This window comes from Loxodonta africana, chromosome 12 (genome assembly GCF_030014295.1).
Source record: "Loxodonta africana isolate mLoxAfr1 chromosome 12, mLoxAfr1.hap2, whole genome shotgun sequence".
Taxonomy (NCBI): Eukaryota; Metazoa; Chordata; class Mammalia; order Proboscidea; family Elephantidae; genus Loxodonta; species Loxodonta africana.
Genome location: NC_087353.1, coordinates 12,303,485 through 12,328,054, shown reverse-complemented (window position 1 = coordinate 12,328,054; position 24,570 = coordinate 12,303,485). Strand labels below are relative to the sequence as shown.

Sequence of the window (24,570 nt, the reverse complement as noted above, 5' to 3'; positions counted from 1 at the left end):
CTTCCCCTGGAGTCAGTGGCCTGAATTTGGACTTGTAGCCTACTGGACTGTGAGAGAATAAGCTTTTCCTGGTCAAAGCCATCCACATGTGGTAGTTCTGTTATAGCAGCACTAGATGACCACACAGCTATCTTTAGCCTAAACTGATTCAAGGGTGGATCAAGCCTTACTACTTTCTTGGCTGATAAGGATAGAACAGGAAGTACAGAAGTAAAGAAGCTGGAAGAATGTCTCTTAGGAAGTAAGAGGGAAGAGAAGAGAGGATTTCTGGTGTTAAGCAGCTGGGATAGGAAGAATTAATTGACATGAGGAGGAGCGAGACAGCTCAGAGTGGCAACCAGAGGAGAAAAATTTCTGGAAAAGAAAGAACAATAGCTTGCCACCCTATGTCAGGGTGCTGATAGAAATAGAAACTCCTTCTTTAGCTTAGACACCAAAAGCTGACTAAAGAGGAGGAAGGAGGTTCTCATTTGTTCAGCAGCTTTTTCTTCTTTTCTATTCCAGACCTATGGCTTCATGTTTTTTTTAGAGTCATTTATTTCTTGGTATGTATCTGCACAAGCTGGGGAAGGTACAGAGATATGAGCTAGAGATACCAAGCAAGGTGATAGTTCTTCCTCTACACTGAGCCCTCTCTCAGGCTGGGGTGAGGGATGTAAGAGAACGGCAATGGAATGTCGGCAGAAGCCTGGGTCGTTTACTGTATTTTTACACAAAAGACATGCACCTTCTGCGTTTGTTTGCTGGCTGCCCTCCCCCCACAAGCACTGCCTTGCCTACCCTCTTCCACATGTTGCTGTAAAAAAAAATTAGCCCAGTGAGTTTACAAAAATACCTGGGGGAAGGGGGATGGAAGAGGGGGTAGGGAGTGGCCAGCAAACAAACGCAGAAGGTGTGCATTATTTTGGTTAAAATACCATAGATGCTTCATCACTAGAGGGGGGAACAGCTAGAAATGGCAAAGGAGAGAATACGCTCCTATAAAACACCTGTACTAGAAAGGGGCATAAACTTGTTAAATAAAATTTCTGATCCTCTTTTAGGGTGCATTATTTAAAGATATTAATAGGTCCCTGACTGGTTTAGAAGTGAGCCCTTGAGTAAAGTGAACAGAAATAGTAGGCAGTCTCTAGATAGACGGCATCTATCTTGCCGTCTATCTAGAGGCAGTTGTCTGGATTTATAAAGTAACGCTACATTGATTGACAAAAGACGATTTCTATAAAGGAAAGTGACGGAAACATTTCCACCCCAGAGCATGAATTATTTAGAACCTACAGGTATTGCAGGAAAAGCCTGAAATTGTTTAGTATGCACATGTGCGACGGTTGCAGTTTCCTCCTGGTTCCTTCTGTCACAGGGTCCAGATCTAAATCGGAAACTGCTCAGTAGTCTTGTGTTTGTTTCCCCGGAGGGCAAAGGCAGGTGACACGGAACCCAGTTCATTCTGGAAAATGCTCTGAAAAAGTAGAGGCATGTTTTTAAGCTCACGGGGAGCAGGATCCATGTAACCAAGAAAATGGTGGCCATGACTACTTTATTTGATAAGAAGCCTCAAAGAGGAAGGTGTTGCTTTCAGCCTCACCAAATTTAAATAAAACGGACTTGAGAATGCAAGTAAAATGGGACACTGAAAGTAACCAAACCCACTCTTGACTCATGTTACTTTACTAGTAGTTATTAATGCTTGTCAGTGTCCCTCATTAGCATGTAAGCTGCACTGGGGGAGGGATTATGTATGTCTGTCTTGCTCGCGGGGCGTCGTCCCTGTACCTAGCATTACTGACACCAGAGGTGCTCGATAATCCATGAGTGCATGTTCCTAAAGAGACAGGTGTAAGCAAGCACAGGTGTCAAGTATCATGTAAGAAACCCAGGGACTGAAGGTGCTATAATCAAAGGTGCCAGCTAAGCAGTGGTGCAGACAGGGCTACCTGTTGCCATCGGGTCGATTCTGACTCCTAGTGACCCCACAGGACACAGTAGAACTGCCCCATAGGATTTCCAAGGAGAGGCCAGTGGATTCAAACTGCCGACCTATTGGTTAGCAGCTAAGCTCTTAGCCACTGTGCCACCAGAGCTCCCTATTTCGGGGCCTAGTAGTTTTTTCCTTAGTGCCAAGTATCAGCTCTCATGTCTCAATGTGACCATAACACCTTGTTAAGGTGTAGCAGACAATTTTGCACTGTAGGGGTAGGAGATGTATGATTTCTGTATTTATTTTGTAATTTAAAAACCTGTGCTTTTAAGACAAAAAAAAATCCCTTGAAAAGGTGAATGTTTTTTATTGCTCTAGAGGAAGGCTTCAGACAAGAGGGCTGACGGAGGGCTGGAGGGAATGGTAGTCAGTGTGAAACTGACCGCCCTCGAGTGACTGATCCTATTGCCAACTGAGATGGCCAACTGGAGGTGCAGAGGACAGCAGAGGACAAGAAAATTGCTTTGGCTGTGATTTTTTAATTAGTTTTTTTTTTTTTTTTTTTTTTTTAAAAAGTAATAATAGGCTCATAAAAAATTCAAACATTACAGAAGTGTAAAGTCCCTTTTCTCCACCTCACTCTCCTCAGTGATATTCCAAGTGCGAAGCCCAGTCGATCCTCTTCAGTTTCTGTCACTCCTCTGAAGGCTTCTGTGACACCCTCCTCTTCAGGTTCTCCTTCCACCTGCTCCTTTCACGTCAGTCTCCTTTCTCTACGGGCTCCTTATGATTTTAACTATTAATTACATGCCAGTGATGCCACGATTTCTCACCCTGATCTCTCCCTGAAGCTTCAAAACTACGCACCTGGTTGCTTGCGACGGCACCATTCAGAGATCCCAGAGACACCAAAAAAACCAACTTATTCCAAGCTGATAACACTGTATGTTAGTATCTGGGAGAGCTGAATGGCTTAGCGTTTCCCCTACACACTTCTGATAACACTGTATGTCAGGATCTGGGCGAGCTGAATGGCTTAGCGTTTCCCCCTACATGCTCCACGCCGTTTCTTGTCTTTATGATGCTGTCTGCTTGGCCTGGAATCCCTTCCCCTACCCTTTTACCTGAGAAACTCTTGCTAATGTCTCAAGGCTAAGCTCTTCTGTTAACTCTTGGGAAACACTCTGATCCTCTAGGCTGGCTGAAATGTTCTTCTGCTCTGCCCCCGAGCACCTAAGGTTTATCTCTATCATGATCTTACCATGTTATTTTAACACCATTGTTTATGTGCCTGTCTGTTTCTTCACTCACTCTCTTTCGCTCCATGTATGTTATGGGGCACCCTTTATGTGCTAGCATTATGCTGAACAATGGTAAGCAAGGCAGTTCTCTGATTTCATGGAGATTTTATTCTGGTGGGAAAGTCAGACAAAACCCAAGAAAACATAAGAAATAGATTTCAAAATTATAAATCATGATACAGTATATATAAAGGGAACACTGGGGTCATGGTTAAACGCTCGGCTGCTAAAAGAAAAGTTGGCTGTTGGAACCCACCCAGAGGCTCTGAGAGAGAATGACCTGTCCATCTGTCTTCCATAAAGAGTACAGCCTAGAAAACCCTAAGGAACACGTTCTCCTCTGTCACATAGGGCCATTATGAGTCAGAATTGACTCAACGGCACCCAACAACAACAAGGATAGAAAATAGTGAAGGAAAGGAACCTACTGAAGAGGGGATGTTAGAGAAGGGAAGGCCTCTCTGAGGAAGTGATACAGAAACTGAGAGCCTGAGAGGCAAAAAGGGCCATCCAGAAATGAGCAGGGAAGGGCGCGCTAGGGAGAGAGGAAGCAGCATGTGCAAAGGCCCTGTTACAGACTGAACTGTGTCTTAGTCATCTAATGCTGCTGTAACAGAAATACCACAAGTGGGTAGCTTTAACAAAGAGAAGTTTACTTTCTCACAGTAATGTAGGCTAGAAGTCCAAATTCAGGGTGTCTGCTCCAGGGGAAGGCTTTCTCTGTCAGCCTTCTCATCAATCTTTCCCCAGACTAGGAGCTTCTCCATGCAGGGACCCCAGGTCCAAAGGACGCACTCTGCTCCTGGCACTGCTTTCTTGGTGGTATGAGGTTCCCCTGTCTCTCTGTTCACTTCTCTCTTTTATATCTCAAGAGATCGCCTCAAGGCACAACACAGTCTTGTAGGTTGAGTCCTGCCTCACTAACACAACTGCTACTCATCCTCCTTCATTAACATCATAGAGGCAGGATTTACAAAATATAGGAAAATCAAACAATACTTGAAATCATGACCCAGCCAAACTGATACACACATTTTTTGTGGGATATAATTCAATCCATGGCAAATTGCGTCCCCAAAAAATCTTTGTCACGTTGGCCAGGCCATGATTCCCAGCATTGTGTGGCTGTCCTCCATTTTGTCATCTGATGTAATTTTCCTATGTGTTGTACATCCTAACCTCTATGATGTTAATGAGGAAGGATTACAGGCAGTTATGTTAATCAGGCAGGACTCGATCTACAAAGTTAGGTTGTATCTTGAGTTACTCTCTTTTGAAATATAAGAACAGCCAACACGGAGTAGAGGGACCTCATTACCACCAAGCAAGATGAACCAGGAGTGGAGCACGTCTTTTGGATCCAGGTTGCCTGTGCTGAGAAGCTCCTAGACTAGGGGAAGATTGATGACAAGGACCTTCCTCTAGAGCTGACAGGGAGAAAAAGGATTCTCCTGGAGCTGGCACCCTGAACTTGGACTTCTATCCTCCGAGGCTGTGAAAGAATAAATTTCTGTTTGTTAAAGCCATCCACTTGTGGTATTTCTGTTATAGCGGCACTATATGACTAAGACAGGCCCTGAGATAGGAAAGGACTTGGTGGGTCCAAGGAAGTAAAAGAAGACCAGTGTGAGAGAAGAGAAAGAGAGAGGGTGGCACAATGGAGATTAGTGAGCTGAGCGGTGGCTGAATTTCTCAGGGACTTATAGGCCATGGTAAGGAGTGCAGATTTTATTTGAGGTGTAGTGAGAAGCCACTGAGGGAACGACAGGATTTACAGAAAGATTCTAAGGGTACTATATACAGAAAGGATTCTAGGGATGAAAGAGTAATGCAGAGCAAATCTCTTTGAAAGTTGGTGGTTAAAGCGCTCAGCTGCTAATCAGAAGGTTGGTGGTTTGAACCCACCAGCTGCTCCACGGTGGTAGTCTGCTTCCATAAAGATTTACAGCCTTGGAAACTCTATGGGGAAGTCCTACTCTGGCCTATAGGGTCACTATGAGTCGGAATCAACTTGACGGCAACGGGTTGTTTAGTTATAGGCCTGGTCTACAACGAAATCGGTGTCAGTGCTGTAACAATGAAGTTGGAGTTTTAATGGATATCGGGCGCATGTGCAGTTCAATTGTTGTATGTCGTTAGAACTGAACATTGTCCAACTTTCTGTCTGTTACAACTCCCGGCACCGACGTCACTGTAGACCAGGCTGTACACAGTGTTCTGAACAGTAAATCATAAAATTGGACATGTGTGAGCGAACACCTGACAACGATAACCTCAGCAGATTGTGCACTGACACCGATGTCACTGTATGTAGTCACAGTACTAATGATGAGATGAGAAAACAAACAAAACGGGTGGTCGTTAAGTGCCGTTCATCATAACTCAAATATATCGCAAGTCGGGGACTACCTGTATTCTGATTTAGATGCAGTTATCTGGGGAGGTGGTAGAGCAAGGTGTCCACAGTGATCAACTGACAGCTTTTGTAGACAAGCTACAAACATTTCTGGGTTCACGACAACTGTCACCAGCCCAGAAGGAATGCCACATTTACATCTGTCTCTGGAAATTCTGGGAGAAGCTCATTGAGATCGGTGCATATGAATCACTTTAGTATCTGATATTTTGAAATACAGGCTCTGATTCAATATGTCTGCGATGGGACCCAAAACTCTGTACCTCTAACAATGTTCTAGCAATGTTGGTGGTCTTGGACAACAGCTGGTAGTAAAGCTTTCAAGAAAGCAGCCTTTGTACCCTGTTCCGTTTGACTGGTGTGGGTAGCAGGAGCGGAGGTGGTAAAGATTTAGGGAGCTGGTTTCATCCATGAGGCACCCTAATGTACGGACCACAGGAAAGCTGGCACTAATTTAAGGACTTGAGGACTCACTAAAGTAGATCTACTTTAATCCAAACTAAAGCCTACAGCAAGGTCTGCCCCAGACTCTCTGAGATTGCTTTGGTAAGTCCTGGATCCTATGCATCTCCCACAATAGTCTCCTAGAGAACCAACCGTTTGGAAAGGATATTTTCCAAAGTTAAAATGGGTTTCATGGAGCAGCATCTAGTTATTAAACAGTTACTATGTATCAGCCACTGTGCTAAGTCATATATATGTTTCATTGATTTATTTCTCACAGCAAGCCAAAGCTTACTCATTTTCAGGTGAAGAAGTTGAGACTTCGGTAGGCTGAATAGTTAGCCACTCAAGCTAGTAAATGCCAGAGTCAGGATTCGGAAACATTTACCCAGTCTGACCCGAAATCCTATCTCACAGCCACTGCCTAAGGGATAAAACTTTTGGGCCTTCATACTTTGAAAAAAAATCTTTCTTCTTTACATTCAGATCATGGGGTGAGAGAATAAACACTGCTGAGAAAAACAAGGAAAGGACTGCAGAATTTAAAATCTTTTTACCATGTGAAGAGCCGATTTTCCTTTGGGCCGTCACGCACGCCTCACGGCTGAATCATCTGCTAACTTCTGTGGCCTTGTCATTCCCTTTTGGTGCATCTGATTTTATACCAGGTTGACGCTGCCAAGTGGAACTGCTGGGCATCCCTAAATACCTGCCCTGTGTTTTGCAATGATGCAATCTGGAGGTTTCTAAAGGTATGAATTTCCATTGGGATCTGAATCAGGATATAAATCTTCATGGCATACCATGATGACAAAGGACATCCCTGTCTGCTGCTTCTGCTGGAGTATTCTGAGCACACACAGGGTCCCAGGAGTGTAAACCTCAATGGCAAAGGGCAGCTATGCACCTCAATTCAGGAAGCAGAAGGCAACCTCACTATATCTTTCAATTACTCTCTCCACTTGCCAATCATTCCCATCTTATCTGATTAAGCCGCAATCAATTTGTTCCCTGCTGAAGCAGCAGAAAAGTAGGGCAACTGAACTGACTGGGTCGGAGGAGGCCGTGGCAGCAACCTGGACGTTTTCAGCATACTGATGGCCGCCCACCTGCAGTGTCTCTCTGAGCAGCTGGCCAGTAAGATGACTGGTAATGGCTGCTCTTTCTTACATTTTTAACTTTGTTTACAAGTAAAACAACATAATTGGATATGTCCATTTGTCAGAAATCCCTTTTAGAAAGAAAAAATATTAATCCTTCCTGGAAAAAAATGCTGTGATTGCTACCTTGTTAGCAAACATCACTAAAGAAATAAAAATCTATGGATGCTTTTCCAGAGTGCACAAAAATGTATCTTACCATCTGTCTTCTTCAGCTATAAATAAGCATTTCTTTTAACCTGGTACCCTCAACCAAGCTGAACTGGGGTGGGTGGAAGCTATATAAATTGTAGGGTGGGATGGAGCTGAACTCAAGACTACCCTGGGCACATCCGAATTAGTGATGAACTAAACCTCAAGCTAATTTGGCATCACTATCCACAGACTGGAGCCCTGGTGGGTCAGTGGTTAAGAGCTCAGGCTGCTAACCAAAAGGCTGAAAGTTCGAATTTACCAGCTGCTACTCGGAAACCCCATGGGGCAGTTCTACTCGGTCCTCTAGGGTAGCTATGAGTTGGATTTGGTTTGGTGTTTTTTATTTATGGATTATATGTACATATGCAAATAGCTTTTAGAAATGTGTTCACTTAGTTCTTTTCTCAACTGGTTTGCAAAACTCTCTTGGGCTCTAGAGGTGGTGACCACCTGGAGAGCAAGCAGGGAAGAGGAGCAGAAATCACTGGGCCAGGGCACCTGCCACTCCTGGCAGTGAAGGTTGTTACTTTTTCCAAACCATGGAGGCCTGAAAACCTTATTTTAAATAATGCTATATTTAGTCTTTATTGATGTAATTATATTCGAACCAAATGTTTACTAATTCTCTAAATGGTTTTTACTTGTCCCACAGTGATCCAAAGACAGCAGAGAAAATCAATACTCTGGACTACTCTGTGAATACCGCGAATGAACATATTGGTGTATTTTTCCTTTAATGTACACTGTTTACTTGTTGAAATCACACTGAAATTATAATTCTGTGGCTGGCTTTGAAAATTAATATTATGCCATAAACATTTTTCCATGTTACTGCTGTTTGGCTGATATCACCATTTGGAAACCACATCATACCACAACATCTCGTGTTATAGCATACTTCTACCGCTAGTACTTCTGCGTGAGCCTACCACAAAATCTTACACCATGCTACTCTGAGGCCAGTGAGCAGCACAGAGTGGAAGCGATGGGAGATATTTTTTAAATTAATTTTTACTATTCCTTAAGTGAAAGTTTACAAATCAGGTCAGCCTCTCATACAAAAATTTACATACACCTTGCTATACCCTCCTAATTGCTCTCCCCCTAATAAGACAGCACAGTCCTTCCCTCCACTCTCTCTCCTCTCCTGACCCCTCTTCCCTCTCATCTCCCCTCCAGACAGGAGATGCCAACATAGTCTCATGTGTCTACTTGATCCAAGAAGCTCATTCTTCACCAGTATCATTTTCCATCCCATATTCCAGTCCAATCCCTGTCTGAAGAGTTGGCTTTGGGGATGGTTCCTGTCTTGGGCTAAGAGAAGGTTGGGGGACCATGGCCTCTGGGGTCCTTCTAGTCGCGATGGGAGATTTCTGTCTAAGTATCTTCTCCAGGAAACTGAGAGACTGAGCTCAAAGCCACAAAGAGAAAATGCTGGCCCAACTGGGATAAGTGTAATCGGGTGGCAGGTGTTTTGCTTCTCATCTACCCCCAACTGTTCCCGTGCCCCCCTCACATACTTCACTTTGGCTGTCACATAAGGTTGTTTCTTTTCATTTGGGAAATCCATGCTGGGAACTGAACCTGAGAAGATTTGACTTTTGCTGGAGTGGCAATGATCAGACAGCAGGGCTCAAAATACATCTATACAAATGGCAAATGTAGTCATTTTCTAAGCAACTGGAATTGTCTTAGTTGACTTTATCATTAAAGGATGAAAACCTTTAACTGTCCTAGTTGGGCTTCTTGCTTTATTTACCCCCTCCCAAAGCATCTGATTCTAAAATCATTCCTGACCGCCAGCCTGGAACAACTACTTGGAAGGTCCACAACAGATGCCATGCGAGCAATGAAAAAAGTGAGAGAGAGTTCTTTGGGGGAACCGAATAACTTATCTGCTTCTTTTATCTTTCTGGAAATAACAACCCTAGTTTTGCAGAATGTCCTTGAGTTAAGTATCTCAGATCAACATCAAGGCTACTGGCCAGCTGACTGCCACCTGGTACAACACCAATACTGGACTATTGCCTATTCAGCTCTCTCCCTGTGAGGAGTGGTTATCAAGGGCGCTAGAGGCTGTGATCCGTGTGTGGTCTGGCTCAATGACAGCAACTTAAAACTATTAGGCAAGACCGCTGCCGTGATGGCTTCCTGAGCCAGCCTGAGTAAGTATGTACATGACGCAGGCTGATGTACTGTCTCTGAGTTTAGGTGTGAGGCAAAGCAGGAAAGGTGCACACACGAGGAAGGTGAACTGAGGCAAGAGGAATTAGCGGAAAAGGCCATCGAAGGAGATGGTTAACATTCTCAGCTAATTGCTTTTCCCTGTTTGACTAGCCTCACCCGTTTGAAAACTCCTTATTTCTCTGTACCTTCGGATACCAATTTTTGGCAGAAGCGAGCATAGTAGGTAGCCACTAAAATGTTTGGCCCTGTCAAGGTGACACATTAAGACCAAAGTTTAGAAACACTACTTTACACAGACATCAGGGAATACATCATATTTGAGGAAAAAGGAATTTTACAGATAAAGTACAAGAAGAGTTGTTAAGAATGATGTTTCTGGAGCCATCTGACCTGACATCTAAGGCAAGCCGCACAACTAACTAACTGTAGTACTCTGTGTAGTAATTAACCTCTCCAAAGCTCAGTTTCCTCACTTGTAAGTCAGGGATGATAATATCACCTTGTACTGCTATTTTGAGCATTATTTGAGATAATTCATGTAAAATATTAAGTACGGTGCCTGTTACACTGTGAGCATTTAATACATGTTGATGGCTGCCATCACTACCATTACCATCAGCACCCATGTTTAACACCGTAAGCTGAGCCAAGAAGAGAGCAGCTTTTGCACTTGGGTGGGGGTCAAGCATGTTGAGTGCTCTAAACAAAACAGGAAAGAGTATAGTCCACATAGGGCAAACTCTTGTTAAGATATTTGTAGGTCTAAATCTTTCCAAGGGTATCCCTTGAGTTATGAGAGACCTAAAAAACCAGAATCCTAATTCTAGATGGAACCTTAGGGATTTTTCAGTCTAGCCTATCATTTACAATTGGAAACTGGAGAGAATCAGTGGTCATGCCAAAGGGCAGACCTAAATGGAAGTAACATATTCAATTCTCTTAACTTTAATTGACCAAATCAATAGTATCACAATAGTGGTGCATTAGCTTTTATTGTTTCTAAATTTTTCACTTCTTGAGTAAATAAATTCTAGTATGAATAGAAATTTCTGTTTTTTAACTCCAGATGACCATGATGAATGGCTACGAACCAAAAAAGGACTGGTTGAAACAAGCCTTGTCCATTAGATTGTAAACTCACTGTCATGGATTGAATTGTGTTCCCCCCAAAATATATGTCAACTTGGTTAGGCCAGGATTCCCAATATTTTGTGGTTGTCCTCCATTTTGTGATTATAATTTTATGTTAAAGAGGATTAAGGTGGGATTGTAATACCACCCTTATCCAGGTCACATCCCTGATCCAGTGTAAAGGTAGTTCCTTTGGGGTGTGGCCTGCATCACCTTTTATCTCACAAGAGATAGCAGGGTCCCTACACTACTTAAATTCTTATCTCCCTCTGTCTTGCTTTTTCAAAGCCGTGTCAGCATAAGATGAATGCTCCTATGCTGTGACCAAACCTTCTGCTTTTGTGTCTATCCTCCCCACTCTTAGCTGTCAACAGTCATTACTTGGTCACTGCAGGATGAAACCACCCTTAAGAGTCTGAGGAAGGACTCTAGTCCAAAGAAGCAGAAGACTGACCCCATCTACAGACATCAATCATTGGGAGAGGGTATTTCAAACGTTCATCACAGGGGTTGTCTGAGCAGATTTAATTTACCACTGAACATAATAACAGTTCCCTCATTTACATGGACAGAAATTTTGGCATGGGTGGAAGAGAAGAAAGACTCTTTAGGTCTTTCTCACTTCAGATGCGACAATGATTAAGAGCATGGACCCTAGCTAGAGTCAGATTGCTTGGGTTCAAACTCTGCCTGTGGGATCTTAGGCAAGTTAGTTAACCTGTGGCTCAGTTTCCTCATTTGTAAACTGGGTAATAATAACACTTACTTCATAGGAAAGCTAAAAGGATTAAATGAGTTAATATTTGTAAAATGCTTAGGAACAATGGTAGATTCATAGTGTTTGTTTTAGGTAAGATAAAGAAAAGTAGCCTAGAACAGTACCGTGGGAAGATTCCACTGCTTAACCCATCTTTTCCCCCTTCCTGCTCCACAATTAGTGGGAAGTAGTTCCTTTAATTATTACATTCTATTATGCGTACAGGAGTCCTGGTGGCTCAGCGATTAACAGCTCGGCTGCCAACCAAAAGGCTGGCAGTTTGAATCCACCAGCCGCTCCTTGGAAACCTGAATGGGGCAGTGTCCTATAGGGTCACTATGAGTCAGGATAGACTTGACGGCAACAGGTTATTACGCATACAAGGAGCTTAATACTAAAACTATGAAATACTTTAGGTCCAGGAGAACATATTCACAAAGCTATTTCAATTGCCCTGATCCTTCCACCCTCAAACCACCCTAAGACTCAGAAATTTTTATCCCAAACACTATAAAAATTTCCCCCAATGTGATTCAGAGGTAATGTGATAAGAAGGCTACTGATTTAGAATTTCTCAATATCAAGTTACATAATTCCTATTTCTGAAAATAAATATACTTTACTGTGTTTACTAAGATTCAAGAAAAAAAGGTGGTACAATCTAAAAAAATGTGGTAAAACTATTTTCCCATCAGCTGATCACCATGTAAGAAAGCAAACATTTTTTTCCTTTTAAGTTTCCGTACTGAAAAATGGAAGCTAATAAAGTCTAGGGATAACAAGGTACCTAGGAAGGCAAGCTTATATGCAGGAAAGGAAGGACACTGACTTCCTCACTAGTAATACTGATAACACCACTCTCTTAGAAGTAGATAATACTTCTATTAAGAGCAGCTGATATTTGAAAGAAGGAATTTGACAAATATAATTTTATTTTTTTTTCAAAAAATTACACTGCGCTGCTGATTCTAATAACTGGTTGTTATTAGAGTTTTCAAAGCACTTCCACATAAATTATTTAATTTAACTATACTATTTTTATTTATTTATTTTTTTTGTAGCTTTGTGGGAAACCCGGGTGGCGTAGTGGTTAAGTGCTATGGCTACCAACCAAAAGGTCGGCAGTTCAAATCCACCAGGTGCTCCTTGGAAACTCTATGCGGCAGTTCTACTCTGTCCTATAGGGTCGCTATGAGTCGGAATCGACTTGACGACGATAGATTATGGGTGGCTTTGTGAGGTAGACAGGAGAGGTAATATTACTCCTATCCTGAAGATGAAGAATCTAAGAGTGTAGGGTTGTCCACAGCCTGAAAATGGCAAAGACTCTAAATCCCCCATTTCTTCCTAATGCCACTTAGTGTATATAATTTGATCTTCTGTTGCTGTAACAGTTTGGTGCCTTCCACATAATAGTTACTTCACTCACCACCAAGAAAAATTCAGAAAGCACTTTTGAATCCTGTATTAATAATTGATGAGTCAGTATTACGAATGATGGTTATCATTACACAGTATAATATGCTTTGCTTCTAGAGGATTCTTAATCATCATCTCTTTAAACAGTGCTCCAGTGTCTGTCTGACACAAAGTATGTGCTTGATAACTGTTTGTGGAACGAAAGAATGGTATGGCACATGTAAGTACTTCAACTGGCAGCCTAGATGCACATTCAAGATGTGATTTCTATTAAGAGAAAACTTTCCCACTTGCTATGTAGTAAATACCAAGTAAGAAGGATTTTAGGGTTCAAAAACCATCCAGGGCCCCTAAAAATTATTTCAGCAAGAACAATGAATACAATGGTTGCATGGAGTTAGGTCACCTTCCCTTTTTGAAGGAAAACGTGGTGATGGTCGTTAGGGTGGGATGCACGGACAGACAGAAAACAAAGTAGGATGTTTACTGCTGTTAAAAAAAACCCCATTGCCGTCAAGTTGATTCCAAATCATAGCGACCCTATAGGGCAGAGTAGAACTGCCCTATACGGTTTCCAAGGAGTGCGGGGTGGAGTTGAACTGTCTACCTTTTGGTTAGCAACTGCAGCTCTTAACTACCACGCCACCAGGGTTTCCTTATTGCTGTTAGGAAGGCAAAGGAAAAGCGTATTCTCAAATCAAGAGGGGAAACTGACAAAAATAGGCCACTGTGGAGCAATCTGTACCTTGCTGCAGATGGTTTTCATTCTATGCAGTCTGTCAAGTGACTCCTGGGGGTTCCCCAGATACTGCTGAAGTTCCGCATGTAAGATCCGCATTGAAAAGGGAACCATGGAGCCTGGAATCGAAATCAAAGTTGAATTCACTTATTTGCAATAATTAAGCATGTTTTCTTAGTTACTGCACGTTAAGGAGTGGTCTGCAGAGGGCCCAGAGGAAGTGATGATAGACTATTTTGTGGAAAAAAAAAAAAAAATTGTTTTTTGTAAGTACCCTTTAATTCTTCGGTAAAGCATTCAATGGTGCTAGGTATAAAATATACGTTGGTTTTCTCCATAATCCAAATTTAAAATATACGTTGGTTTTCTCCATAAAGCGGATGTAAATATGTTTAGACAACTATCAAAGGAGACAGAGGGATATCATTTCTACTTTTGTAGATATGAAGCCCTGGTTGGCATTAAGAGCTTGGCTACTAAGCAATAGGCCAGCAGTTCGAATCCATCAGCTGCTTCTTGAAAACCCTCTGGGGTAGTTCTACTCTGTCCTATAGGGTTGCTGTAAGTTGGAATTGACTCAATAGCAATGAGTTTTGTTTGGTTTGTAGATATAATTCAATCATATAGAAATTATCACAAAATGAATAGTAGAAATAGCCCCCTCTTCCAGAAAAAGAAACAAAACAAAACAAACAGAACAGCACACTCATGTACTCATTGGTATTTCTTTAGTATTGCAAGCTCAAGTAGACGGTTGCTTAGGCTGGGTTCCCTAAAGGAGACCCTAAGAAGGATTTGCATGCAAGTGATTGATAAAGACATGTGCTCAGGGGAAACCAGTAAGAGAGGAGGGAAAGCAGGACAAAGGGAGGAAGCCAAACAAAGGTGCACCTTAGGCCAAAGTCCTATGGGTGGCTGCTTCAGCCTGATTCTCCAGGGTTCCTCTGGAGTGTAAGTTCTGCCTCAGAGACGCCCCATGACAGTTGGGCCTGACTGCTCCATCATCTAGGGCTGCCCTAGAGGGAACAATTCACAGAGCTCTGCTGGCTCAGCCTGAGCGTGTAGAGTGAGAACAAGGGCAGTTTTTGGAAAAAGTGTTGCAACTACGGGCTGTTGGAAAATTATACAAGAAATGAACTTTGCTACAGTGTCCAAATATGGCTGTATCATCTCTTAGGTAAGGGGATCCTTTGTTAAGATAACTTTCTCTTCTGGAATTTGATCTGCAGAATATATATTAAGAATGTAGAAAACTTAAAAAAAAAAAAAAAGCCTGTAGTAGTTATAAGATAATGAATATGAAAATGCCTGCTTAGGGCATCACATAGATTCAGTAAAGGATTTTTCAAAATAGGCCTGAGCTGCCAATATTCAAATCTGGAATACAGTTTAGAAGATCGTTAGAAAAAAAGCTGTGTGACACTTGCAAGTCACTTAATCTCTCTGTGCTTCAATCTGTCCAACTGCCCATTATTACTGAGGGTCCATCATGTCTGTGAGCAGCCCTGGTGGTGCTGGATTGCTAACTGATATGTTGGTGAAAGACGTGGCAGTCTGCTTCTGTAAAGATTTACAGCCTTGGAAACCCTATGGGGCAGTTCTACTTTGTCCTATGGGGTCACCATGAGTTGGAATTGACTCAATGGCAGTGGGTTTGATTTTGTTTTTTGATAACATCTACGCTTCTTTTTATCTTGAAATTTTATGACGCTCCACGCTCTTTAATAAACATGGAAAGAAGAAAGGTCCAAAAAAAAAAAAAACCAGTAAAAAATAATGTATGCTGTGGAAAACAGTTCTGTGATGCTTATAAACCTGGAGAAGAGGGAGATAACAATTATTAAATTTAAAATGTTTGAAAAATTTTTGAGGGCACTAAATAATTTCCTATTTCTGAAGAGGACAGACGACTAACTTTAAATTATGGTATGACTCGTTTTAGCACACCAGAAAGAAAACCATGAAGTATTCCCATGTTCTGTTCAAGCAACTGCCTCTTGGTCCATGCACACGTTTCACATAGCATAATTGTTCTGGAATTCCCATTCTTTGCAATGTTATCTATAATTTGTTATGATCCACACAGTCGAATGTCTTTGCATAGTCAATAAACCACAGGTAAAAATCTTTCTAGTATTCTCTGCTTTCAGCCATTTTCCATCTGATGTCAGCAATGATATCCCTCATTCACACCCTCTTCTGAATTTGGCTTGAATTTCTGACAGTTTCTGGTCGATGTACTGCTGCAACTGTTTTTGAATTATCTTCAGCATAATACTTGCATATGATACTAATGATATCCTTAGATAAATTCCACATTCTGTTGGATCACCTTTCTTTGGAATGGGCTCAAATATGGATCGCTTCCTGTTGGTTGGGCAGGCAGATGTCTTCCAAATTTCTTGGCATAGACGAGTGAGTGCTTCCAGCGTTGCATTCGTTTGTTGAAACATCTCATCTGGTGTTCTGTCAATTCCTGGAGCCTTGTTTTTCACCAGTGCCTTGAGTGCAGCTTGGACTTCTTCCTTCAATACCATTGGTTCTTGGTCATATGCTACCTCCTGAAATGGCTGAACATCAACCAACTATTTTTGATAACTGAGGCTCTGAGTATTCTTCCATCTTCTTTTGATGCTTCCTGTGTCATTCAATATTTGGCCATAGAATCTGTCAAAATTGCAACTCGAGGCTTGAATTTTTTCTTCAGTTTTCAGCTTGATAAATGCCGAGCATGTTCTTCCATTTTGGTTTTCTAACAGGTCTTTGCCCATTTCATTATGATACTTTGTCTTCTTGAGCTGCTCTTTGAAACCTTCTGTTCAGCCTTTTATTTCATCGTTTCTTCTGGTAGCTTTAGCTACTCTATGTTCAAGCACAAGGATCTAAGTAGGTGTAACCTTAATTCTATGAAAAATACTTTCCAAGTACCAAATAATTTGTTTGTTTTACATGTATTATTATTATTATTTTACTGTGCTGCTTTAGGTGAAAAGTTTACAGCTCAAGTTAACTTCTCATATAAAAATTTATACACATATTGTTATGTGACAGCAACGGCAATCTGTATAATGTGACAGCACACTCCCTCTTTCCACCCCGGGTTTCCCATGTCCTTCCAACCAGCTCCTGGCCCTTCCTGCCTTCTCATCTTGCCTCCCAACAGGAGCCACCCATTTGGTCTCATGTATCTGCTTAAACTAAGAAGTACACTCTTCACAAGTATTATTTTATGTTTTATAACCCCAAAAAACGTACCATCTAATCTTTGTCTGAAGAATGGGTTTAGTTCTGGGTTAACAGAGCTTCGGGAATGGGTTTAGTTCTGGGTTAACAGAGCATCTGGGGGCCATGGCTTCAGGGGTTCCTCCAGTCTTAGTCAGACCATTAAGTCTGGTCTTTTTACATGAATTTGAGTTCTGCTTCACACTTTTCTCCTGCTCCGTCAGGGACTCTCTGTTGTGTTCCCCGTCAGGGCAGCCATTGGTGGTAGTCAGGCACCATCTCATTCTTCTGGTCTCAGGCTGATGGAGTCTCTGGTTCATGTCGCCCTTTGGTCTCTTGGGCTAATATTTTCCTTTTGTCTTTGGTGTTGTTCTTTCTCCTTTGCTCCAGATGGGTTGGGACCAATTGATGCATCTTAGATGGCTACTTGCAAATTTTGAAGACTCCAGACGCCACTCACCAAAGTGGGATGCAGAACATTTCTTAATAAACTCTGTGATGGCAATTGACCTAGATGTCCCTGAAACTATGGTCCCCAGAGTACAGCCGAATTTATACACGAACTTTTGTAATACGACCTGTTAGTACATGTGGTTTGTTTAAACCATGGAAAGTTGTCCTGTAGTTTGATGTAACGTGTTATGAAAATGCAATTTTCTATATGGCATACGTAGTTCAAAATTCACAAGCTTTGAATGAAATACTTACTTTTAGCATAAAGAGACAAAAAGCAGATTAAAAGAAAGTTAATTAGTTCGTGTTCCTGGGTGGCGTAAACAATTAAGTGCTTGGCTACTAACTGATAGGCTGGCGATTCAAATCTACCCAGAGCTGCTTCGGAAGAAAGGCCTGGCAATCTGCTTCTGAAAGGTCAGAGCCACGGAAATTCCAGGGAGCGCAGTTCTGCTCTGAACCACGTGGAGCTGCTCCGAGTCAGGGCTGAGTCAATGGCAGCTGTTTTCGTTTGGTTTGAATTAGTTGGATAAAAATATATAAGCTGGTAGAAGATGTCAATCGATTTTTTAAAACAGTTGTACACACAGGTGACCTCAAAGACAGTTCGAAACCCTAGTGAATCTAAAACCTTGCTCGTCAAAGTCTAGCCCTTCGACCTGTTGCATCTTCATCATCTAAGATCTTGTTAGATATGCGGACTCTCAGGCCTCACTGACGATCAGAAACTGCATTTTGGCCAGATCCCAGGGGACCTGTACGCACACCAAAGTCTGAGAAGCACTGCGTGAAACCATTACATCATTCACGTGCAAGGAAAACTGATTAACCCAAAGGCTGTCAAGCAATATCATTTTTATTTATATAAAAAAGTCTCCAATTGTACCCCCGAATTCATTAGGATCAAGTTAACGTATGTAACCTGTTGTCGAATCAACTCTGACTCATGTCCTCAGGGATCACAGTGTAGAACTGACCTCCACAGGGTTTCTGGGCTACAGGGTTAATCTTAATGGAAGCAGGCTGCCAGGCCTTTCTTCCGTGGCACCGCTGGGTGGGTCTGAACCGCCCACCTTTTGGTTAGTAGTTGAGCACAAACCATTGTGTTACTCAGGAGCTTTTTAAAAAACATGTAACCAGTATTATACATTCATTATATATCATGTAAGAAAAATGTCCCTGCTCAGCTATATACTCTGTTTCCCTGTTATCTCCTAGGTTTTTAAAAACAATACAGGCATTTAAAGACAAAACAAGGGCTACGGGAAAGGAAAGTAAAAACATTCTGCCAGTATGTTTCTCCAACTTTTACTGACAACGGTGGTGAGCTCTGGGGACCCTAACATCGGAACCTTCCACATGCGTGTAACGGCTTTGCTCTGAAGGCCAAGAGCAAGTGGAGATCATCAGTGGTTAACCATTTCTACTTCCCGCAAACGAGATCTCTTTGCTCTCTTCAAGTCTCTTAGGCTTTTAGAGTAGCTCTCTGTGCTACTGCTTTTCGGGAGAGGGAAATGCATTGGTGAACATTTACCCAGCTCTTCCTTGAATTTGGGGGACATATTGAATAAAACCACAAACAAAACTAAAATCAATGTAGCAAATTTTTTCATAATTAAATTTTGACATGTTAAGGAAAAACAATGTAACATGTCATTGTCAAAATATTAAAGAGTCCTCTTTCCCTCCATGTAAAGGCTAAAGGGTCACAGTAACTCCGGGGAACCTCTCAGCATCTTCATTTCCATTAGCAGTGATTTGTTCCTCCTCTTAGGCAGTCACAGCCCTCCAGTCCAGATAGGACATGGAAGCTTAAAATAATCTGCTTGGAGTCCTGATGCATGAATAAGACGGCTGTTTCCTCATTATTCCTGCACTTTCCCCTCACGTCCTCTTCTCTGTGTGTCTATGGTCTCTTATTAAATAAACAAACATTCCCTAGTTCCAATTCATCCAATCTGCCAACACATAACCAACACCCCCTTCCCTCTGCAGCAGGTCAGCAGTGAAGTGCAAGCTGAGAGCGTCACTGCAGTGGCTTTCCAAGAAATGCCAGTAGCAAGAGACACTTCACAGGCTTCCCTGTGACTTGAATCTGGAAATGTGGACTCAACCCAGGCAGGCACAAAAGGACAGACGGCTGAGTGAAAAAGGGCCTGTGTCATTCTCTTTCCAAAACACATCCTATTTGTGACCTTCTGAGAAATAACTGGAAGAAAGCTAAGACTGAAGCTGAGAAAAAAGGTTTCCTCCTCTTCTCCCTTCGTTTATTGACTTGTGCCAATGAAAAGGTCTTATGTGGGTTAAATACCTTTAAGAGAAGAAAATCAAAGGAGAGAAACACATGCACACACACGGCCCCCTATGGAAGCGCAAAATGAAAAATAAAACAAATTAAATCAGAAAGAATTAGAAAAATATGCAATCATAGAATTAAAACAAGAAAAAGAAATAGCTCGGGAAACACTATTATTCCAGGTTGAATGTATTAACTTGATTTAAAAGACATTTATTCAGGACCTTCTAAGTGCCAAATGCTAGGCTAGGTAGAAGATGGTAATTATCCTCAAATAAACTAGTCAATCTCTTCAATAAAATACCTACAGAAACTGCTATGATGTTTGTCATGGACTGAACTGTGTCCCCCAAAAATATGTGTCAACTTGGCTAGGCATGATTCCCAAGATTGTGTGATTATCCACCATTTTGTCATCTGATGTGATTTTTCTATGTGTTGTAAATCCTGCCACTATATGTATGATGTTAATGAGGCAAGATTAGAGGCACTTATGTTAATGAGACAGGACTCAATCTGTAAGATTAAGTTATGTCTTAAATCAATCACTTGTGAGATATAAAAGAGAGAAGCGAGCAGAGAGACATGGGGACGTCATACCACCAAGAAACAAGAGCCAGGAGAATAGCGTGTCCTTTGGACCTGGGGTCCCTGTGCTGCGAAGCTCCTTGACCGGGAAACATTGTTGACAAGGACCTTCTCCCAGAACCAGAAGAGACTGAAAGCCTTCCCCTGGAGCTGACACCCTGAAGTTGGACTTCTAGCTTACTAGACTGTGAGAGAATAAACTTCTCTTTGTTAAAGCCATCCACCTGTGGTACGTCTGTTAGAGCAGCACTAGGTGACTCGGACAATGCTGTATGCTGTTTTGTTTGTTTTAAAGAAATACACATTAAAGTATCTTTAGACTGATTCTCTTAGTCTGGCCAAATCCAGCTTCTCTCAGGCTCTGAAGAGTTACACTGGATATCTTAGTGAAATATTTAATGCTAAGGGCAGTAGTCAAACAAGATAAAATATGCAAGGCTTTCACACTTGCCCTGAGGCCTCTCTCTCCAGCAGGGAGAGAGAGCCTTGAAAAAAAACCGGGGCTAGTCAAAATCTGTAAGGAAAAATAATTCCTAGTGGATCTGTTTTTCCGGAAGATTCCATGTATGGTCATGCCCTGCCAAAATCTAGGTTGGTATAAATACTGTAGAAGCATTCTCATTAATTATTTAGAAAAAATTAAATGAAAATACTCCTACAAAATTTATTTTGTATAGTACCCTGTAGTGTTGCAAATCTATACTGCCACTGCAGAAAAGTCAAAGAGAAATGCATTGGAAATTAGCTAGGCCTTGCTGCTGAGCAGTGAAAAACACAAGTGGACATTTTTAGTTTAACTTGAGTGGGATATACCACTTTTTTTCAGTAGTCTCAGTACTTTTTGTAGTATACTCAAAAAACCCATTGCCATCGAGTTGATTCCAACTCATAGTGACCCTACAGGACAAAGTAGAACTGCCCCAGAGTTTCCAAGGATGGCCTGGTGGATTTGAACTGCTGACTTTTTGGTTAGCAGATGTAGCTCTTAACCATTGTGCCACCAGGTTTCCTTTTGTAGCATGGTGTAGTGGAAACAGTCTGGACTTTCTGCCACTCACTAGCTCTCTGTGCTGGGCAGGTGATGTCACTTCTGAATCTTTGTTTCTTTATCTGCAAAATAGGATTGGAATACTTACACTTGGCCAGGTTGTTGTGAGGCCTGAGCGTGATGCTTAAGCAACTTTGCATAAATCCCTAGTGTGCCATCTAGCACAGGGAACATGCTCAAAACACCTCCACCCTTATCCTCTGCTTGTACTCTTTCTTCAATGAGGCACAAATTCAAAAGAAGCTGTCCTCGTGTTTCTATCTCATTTTCATGTTATAAAGGACACCTTACTGTGGTGAGTGAGTTGTATTTATTTTTCTTGATATCGTCCCTCTGTCTTTTCCTGTGGCAGTTTGTCTTTCCCTATCTTCTGACTTTAATAAGCAGCCCGTACTTAGGTAAAACACGTATTTGGTTTCTATCCTTTCTCTACTCAACACTGAAGACACTTGGTCAGTATATGTGGGCTGACAAGGGAAGCAGTTTCACTCATACTCATCATAAAACAACCCTCAGCATTATCTATGACTTCCACTCTGAATTTTGTAAATCTCAAAAAACATACATAGCTAATCCCAGGGTAAAAGTATCTTAGATTAAATATTTATTATTTATTTATTTTATTTTTTATTGTACTTTACAGAACTGGTTTCTCATTAAATAGTACACATATTGTTTTGACATTGGTTGCCAACCACACATGTCAACACTCTCCCTTCTCAACCTTGGGTTCCCTATTACCAGTTTTCCTGTCCCCTCCTGCCTTCTAGTCCTTGCCCCTGGGCTGTTGTGCCCCTTTAGTCTCGTTTTGTTTTATGGGCCTGTCTAATCTTTGGCTGAAGGGTAAACCTGGGGAGTGGCTTCATTACTGACCTAAAAGGGTGTCCGGGGGCCATACTCTCAGGGTTTCTCCAGTCTCTGTCAGGCCAGTAAGTCTGGTCTTTTTTTGTGAGTTAGAACTTTGTTCTACATTTTTCTCCAGCTCTGTCCGGGATGCTCTATTGTGATCCCTGTCAGAGCAGTCAGTGGTGGTAGCTGGGCACCATCTACTTGTACTGGACTCAGTCTGATAGAGGCTGTAGTAGATGTGGTCCATTAGTCCTTTGGACTAATCTTTGCCTTGTATCTTTAGTTTTCTTCATTCTTCCTTGCTCCCAAAGGGGTGAGACCAGTAGCATATCTTAGATGGTCGTTCACAGCCTTTTAAGACCCCAGACACTACTCACCAAAGTGGAACGCAGAACATTTTCTTTATCAACTTTATAAACTATGTTATACCAATTGAGCTAGATGTTCCCCGAGACCATGGTCCCCACAGCCCTCAATCCAGCTATTTGGTCCATCAGGGTAAATATTTATTATTTAAACGGTTAATTCAACTAAAGATCCTAGAGCCATGAAACATAAAGAAAAATTTAGGACTGGATTAGGTTTCCTCTGTGCAGATACATTTAAATGACTCTATCTGATATAGGTATGACTTTAGTTAATCAGTAACTTTACATTTATATTTATACTTTATATCAACCAGTAAAGGTCCGTATCACTGCAATACAGGTAGTTCCTGACTTATGATGTATTCACGCGACGGCGAACCACACTTAAGACTGCCCATTTTATATCATCTTATTGTTAGTAATACGTACTAGTACAAGGTTGCAGTGCGTAATTTGCTGATGTTATCATTCTCAGATGTTCACTCGAAGATGTTCAAAGATCGGATTTATAAAGATACTGATAACAAAAGGCAACAATAATAAAAAACACTAAAAAAAAAAAAAAGGCCTTTGACTTATGTCAGAACAGAACTCTGTTGTAAATCAGGGACTACCTGTATTTCTTCTGCAAGACAGATTACAAAGAGGCCTTCACTGCGGTGTTCTAGTGGTATAGATAGAAGCCCAAATCTGAAATTCCCATACCTTTAATAATTTTTTCTAAGAAAAGAATGGAACTGCCAAAGTTCATAAAAATGGCGAACAATGTGATAAGCAGTACGATTAACTAGCATTCTCGGAAGAAAACAGTCAGAATACTTCAAATGATAAATGTTAAAGAATTTTAGCATAGAGTAATATAAATTGGAGAACTACCCAAATAGAACATGCTAACTCTGAGAGGTAAGTTAATTCTGTCATGGAAAATATCTTAGTTTCTTAGTGCTGCTATAACAGAAAATACCACAAGTGAGTGGCTTTAATGAACAAAAATTTATTTTCTCACTGTTTAGGAGGCTAGAAGTCCCAATTCAGGGCATCAGCTCTAGGGGAAGGCCTTTTCTCTCTGTTGGCTCTAGGGGAAGTTCCTTGTCTTTTTCAGCTTCTGATCCTCAGCTCCTTATCGAGCTCCATGTGGCATAAATCTTTCTCCACTTGTGCTTGCTTGCTTCAGTGCCTAAGCTGCCTCTTGCGTATCTCAAAAGTAAGGGGCTTAAGGCACACCCAACACCCACAAGGCGTTATTAACACAATGAAGAAAGTACTATTCCCAAAAGGGATCACAACCACATACACAGGGATTAGGATTCCAATACGTATTTTGGGGGGACACTTCAATCCATAACAGAAAACAAAACAAGACATTTAAAAGACTACGCTGACATTTAATTCTGAGCTATCATTCATGGTTATGTGTTGATAAAAAATTTCAAAACCTAGTTTGAGAACTAGAAATGTAAATTTCATGACTGTGGAAGGAGAGAAGAAAGGGACTAAGGATCCAGTGACAATTTACCTTTACTTGCACAGAAGGAGTAGACAGTTGAAGGAAAGGTAAAGTGATTTAGCATCCAATTAATTTAAGTGTTTGCTCCATCAATTTCAGTTTGACTTGATGGTAAGCCACTAGGATTAAGTGCTGAAGTAAGATTTCATGTGAAATCATTATAGCTCTAATGACTTCAAACTAAACACACAGATCTGAATTTAGTATTTGAAGAGACACTGCATTTCTTAAAGGACATATTAAAAATAATCGAAGCGTATTTTATTTCCCATGAAAGCTCCTTTAACCTTGTAGTTTTCCTTTTGTTAGGTGCCATTGAGTAGGTTCTGGCTCATAGCGACTCTGTGCACAACAGAGTGAAAGACTGCCTGGTCCTGTGCCGTCTTTACAGTCGTTGCTATGCTTGAGCCCCCTGCTGCAGTGACACTGTCAATCCATGTCACCGAGGGTCTTCCTCTTTTTTGCTGTTCCTCTACTTTATCAACCTCTAGCTGCACAGAAAGTTGAACTATTTAATGTACACTAGTACTCTGAGAATTCAAGGTACTAGGTAAATTTGCATGCTCACGTTC

General features: G+C 41.5%; 1 protein-coding gene across 12 annotated transcripts in view; it reads right to left on the bottom strand.

The window, feature by feature from the left end:
• The window catches only part of TRAPPC12 (trafficking protein particle complex subunit 12), a 113,900-nt gene that overhangs the window by 32,974 nt on the left and 56,356 nt on the right, over nt 1-24,570 (bottom strand). For all 12 annotated transcript variants that reach the window (XR_010323539.1, XR_010323540.1, XR_010323541.1 and 9 more), the window contains one exon: nt 13,674-13,786. Coding sequence is in view for 8 of the 12 variants with exons in the window: in XM_023550401.2 (XP_023406169.1) it covers nt 13,674-13,786 (113 nt within the window). In the remaining 4 variants the exon portion in view is untranslated. The remainder of the gene's footprint in view (nt 1-13,673; nt 13,787-24,570) is intronic.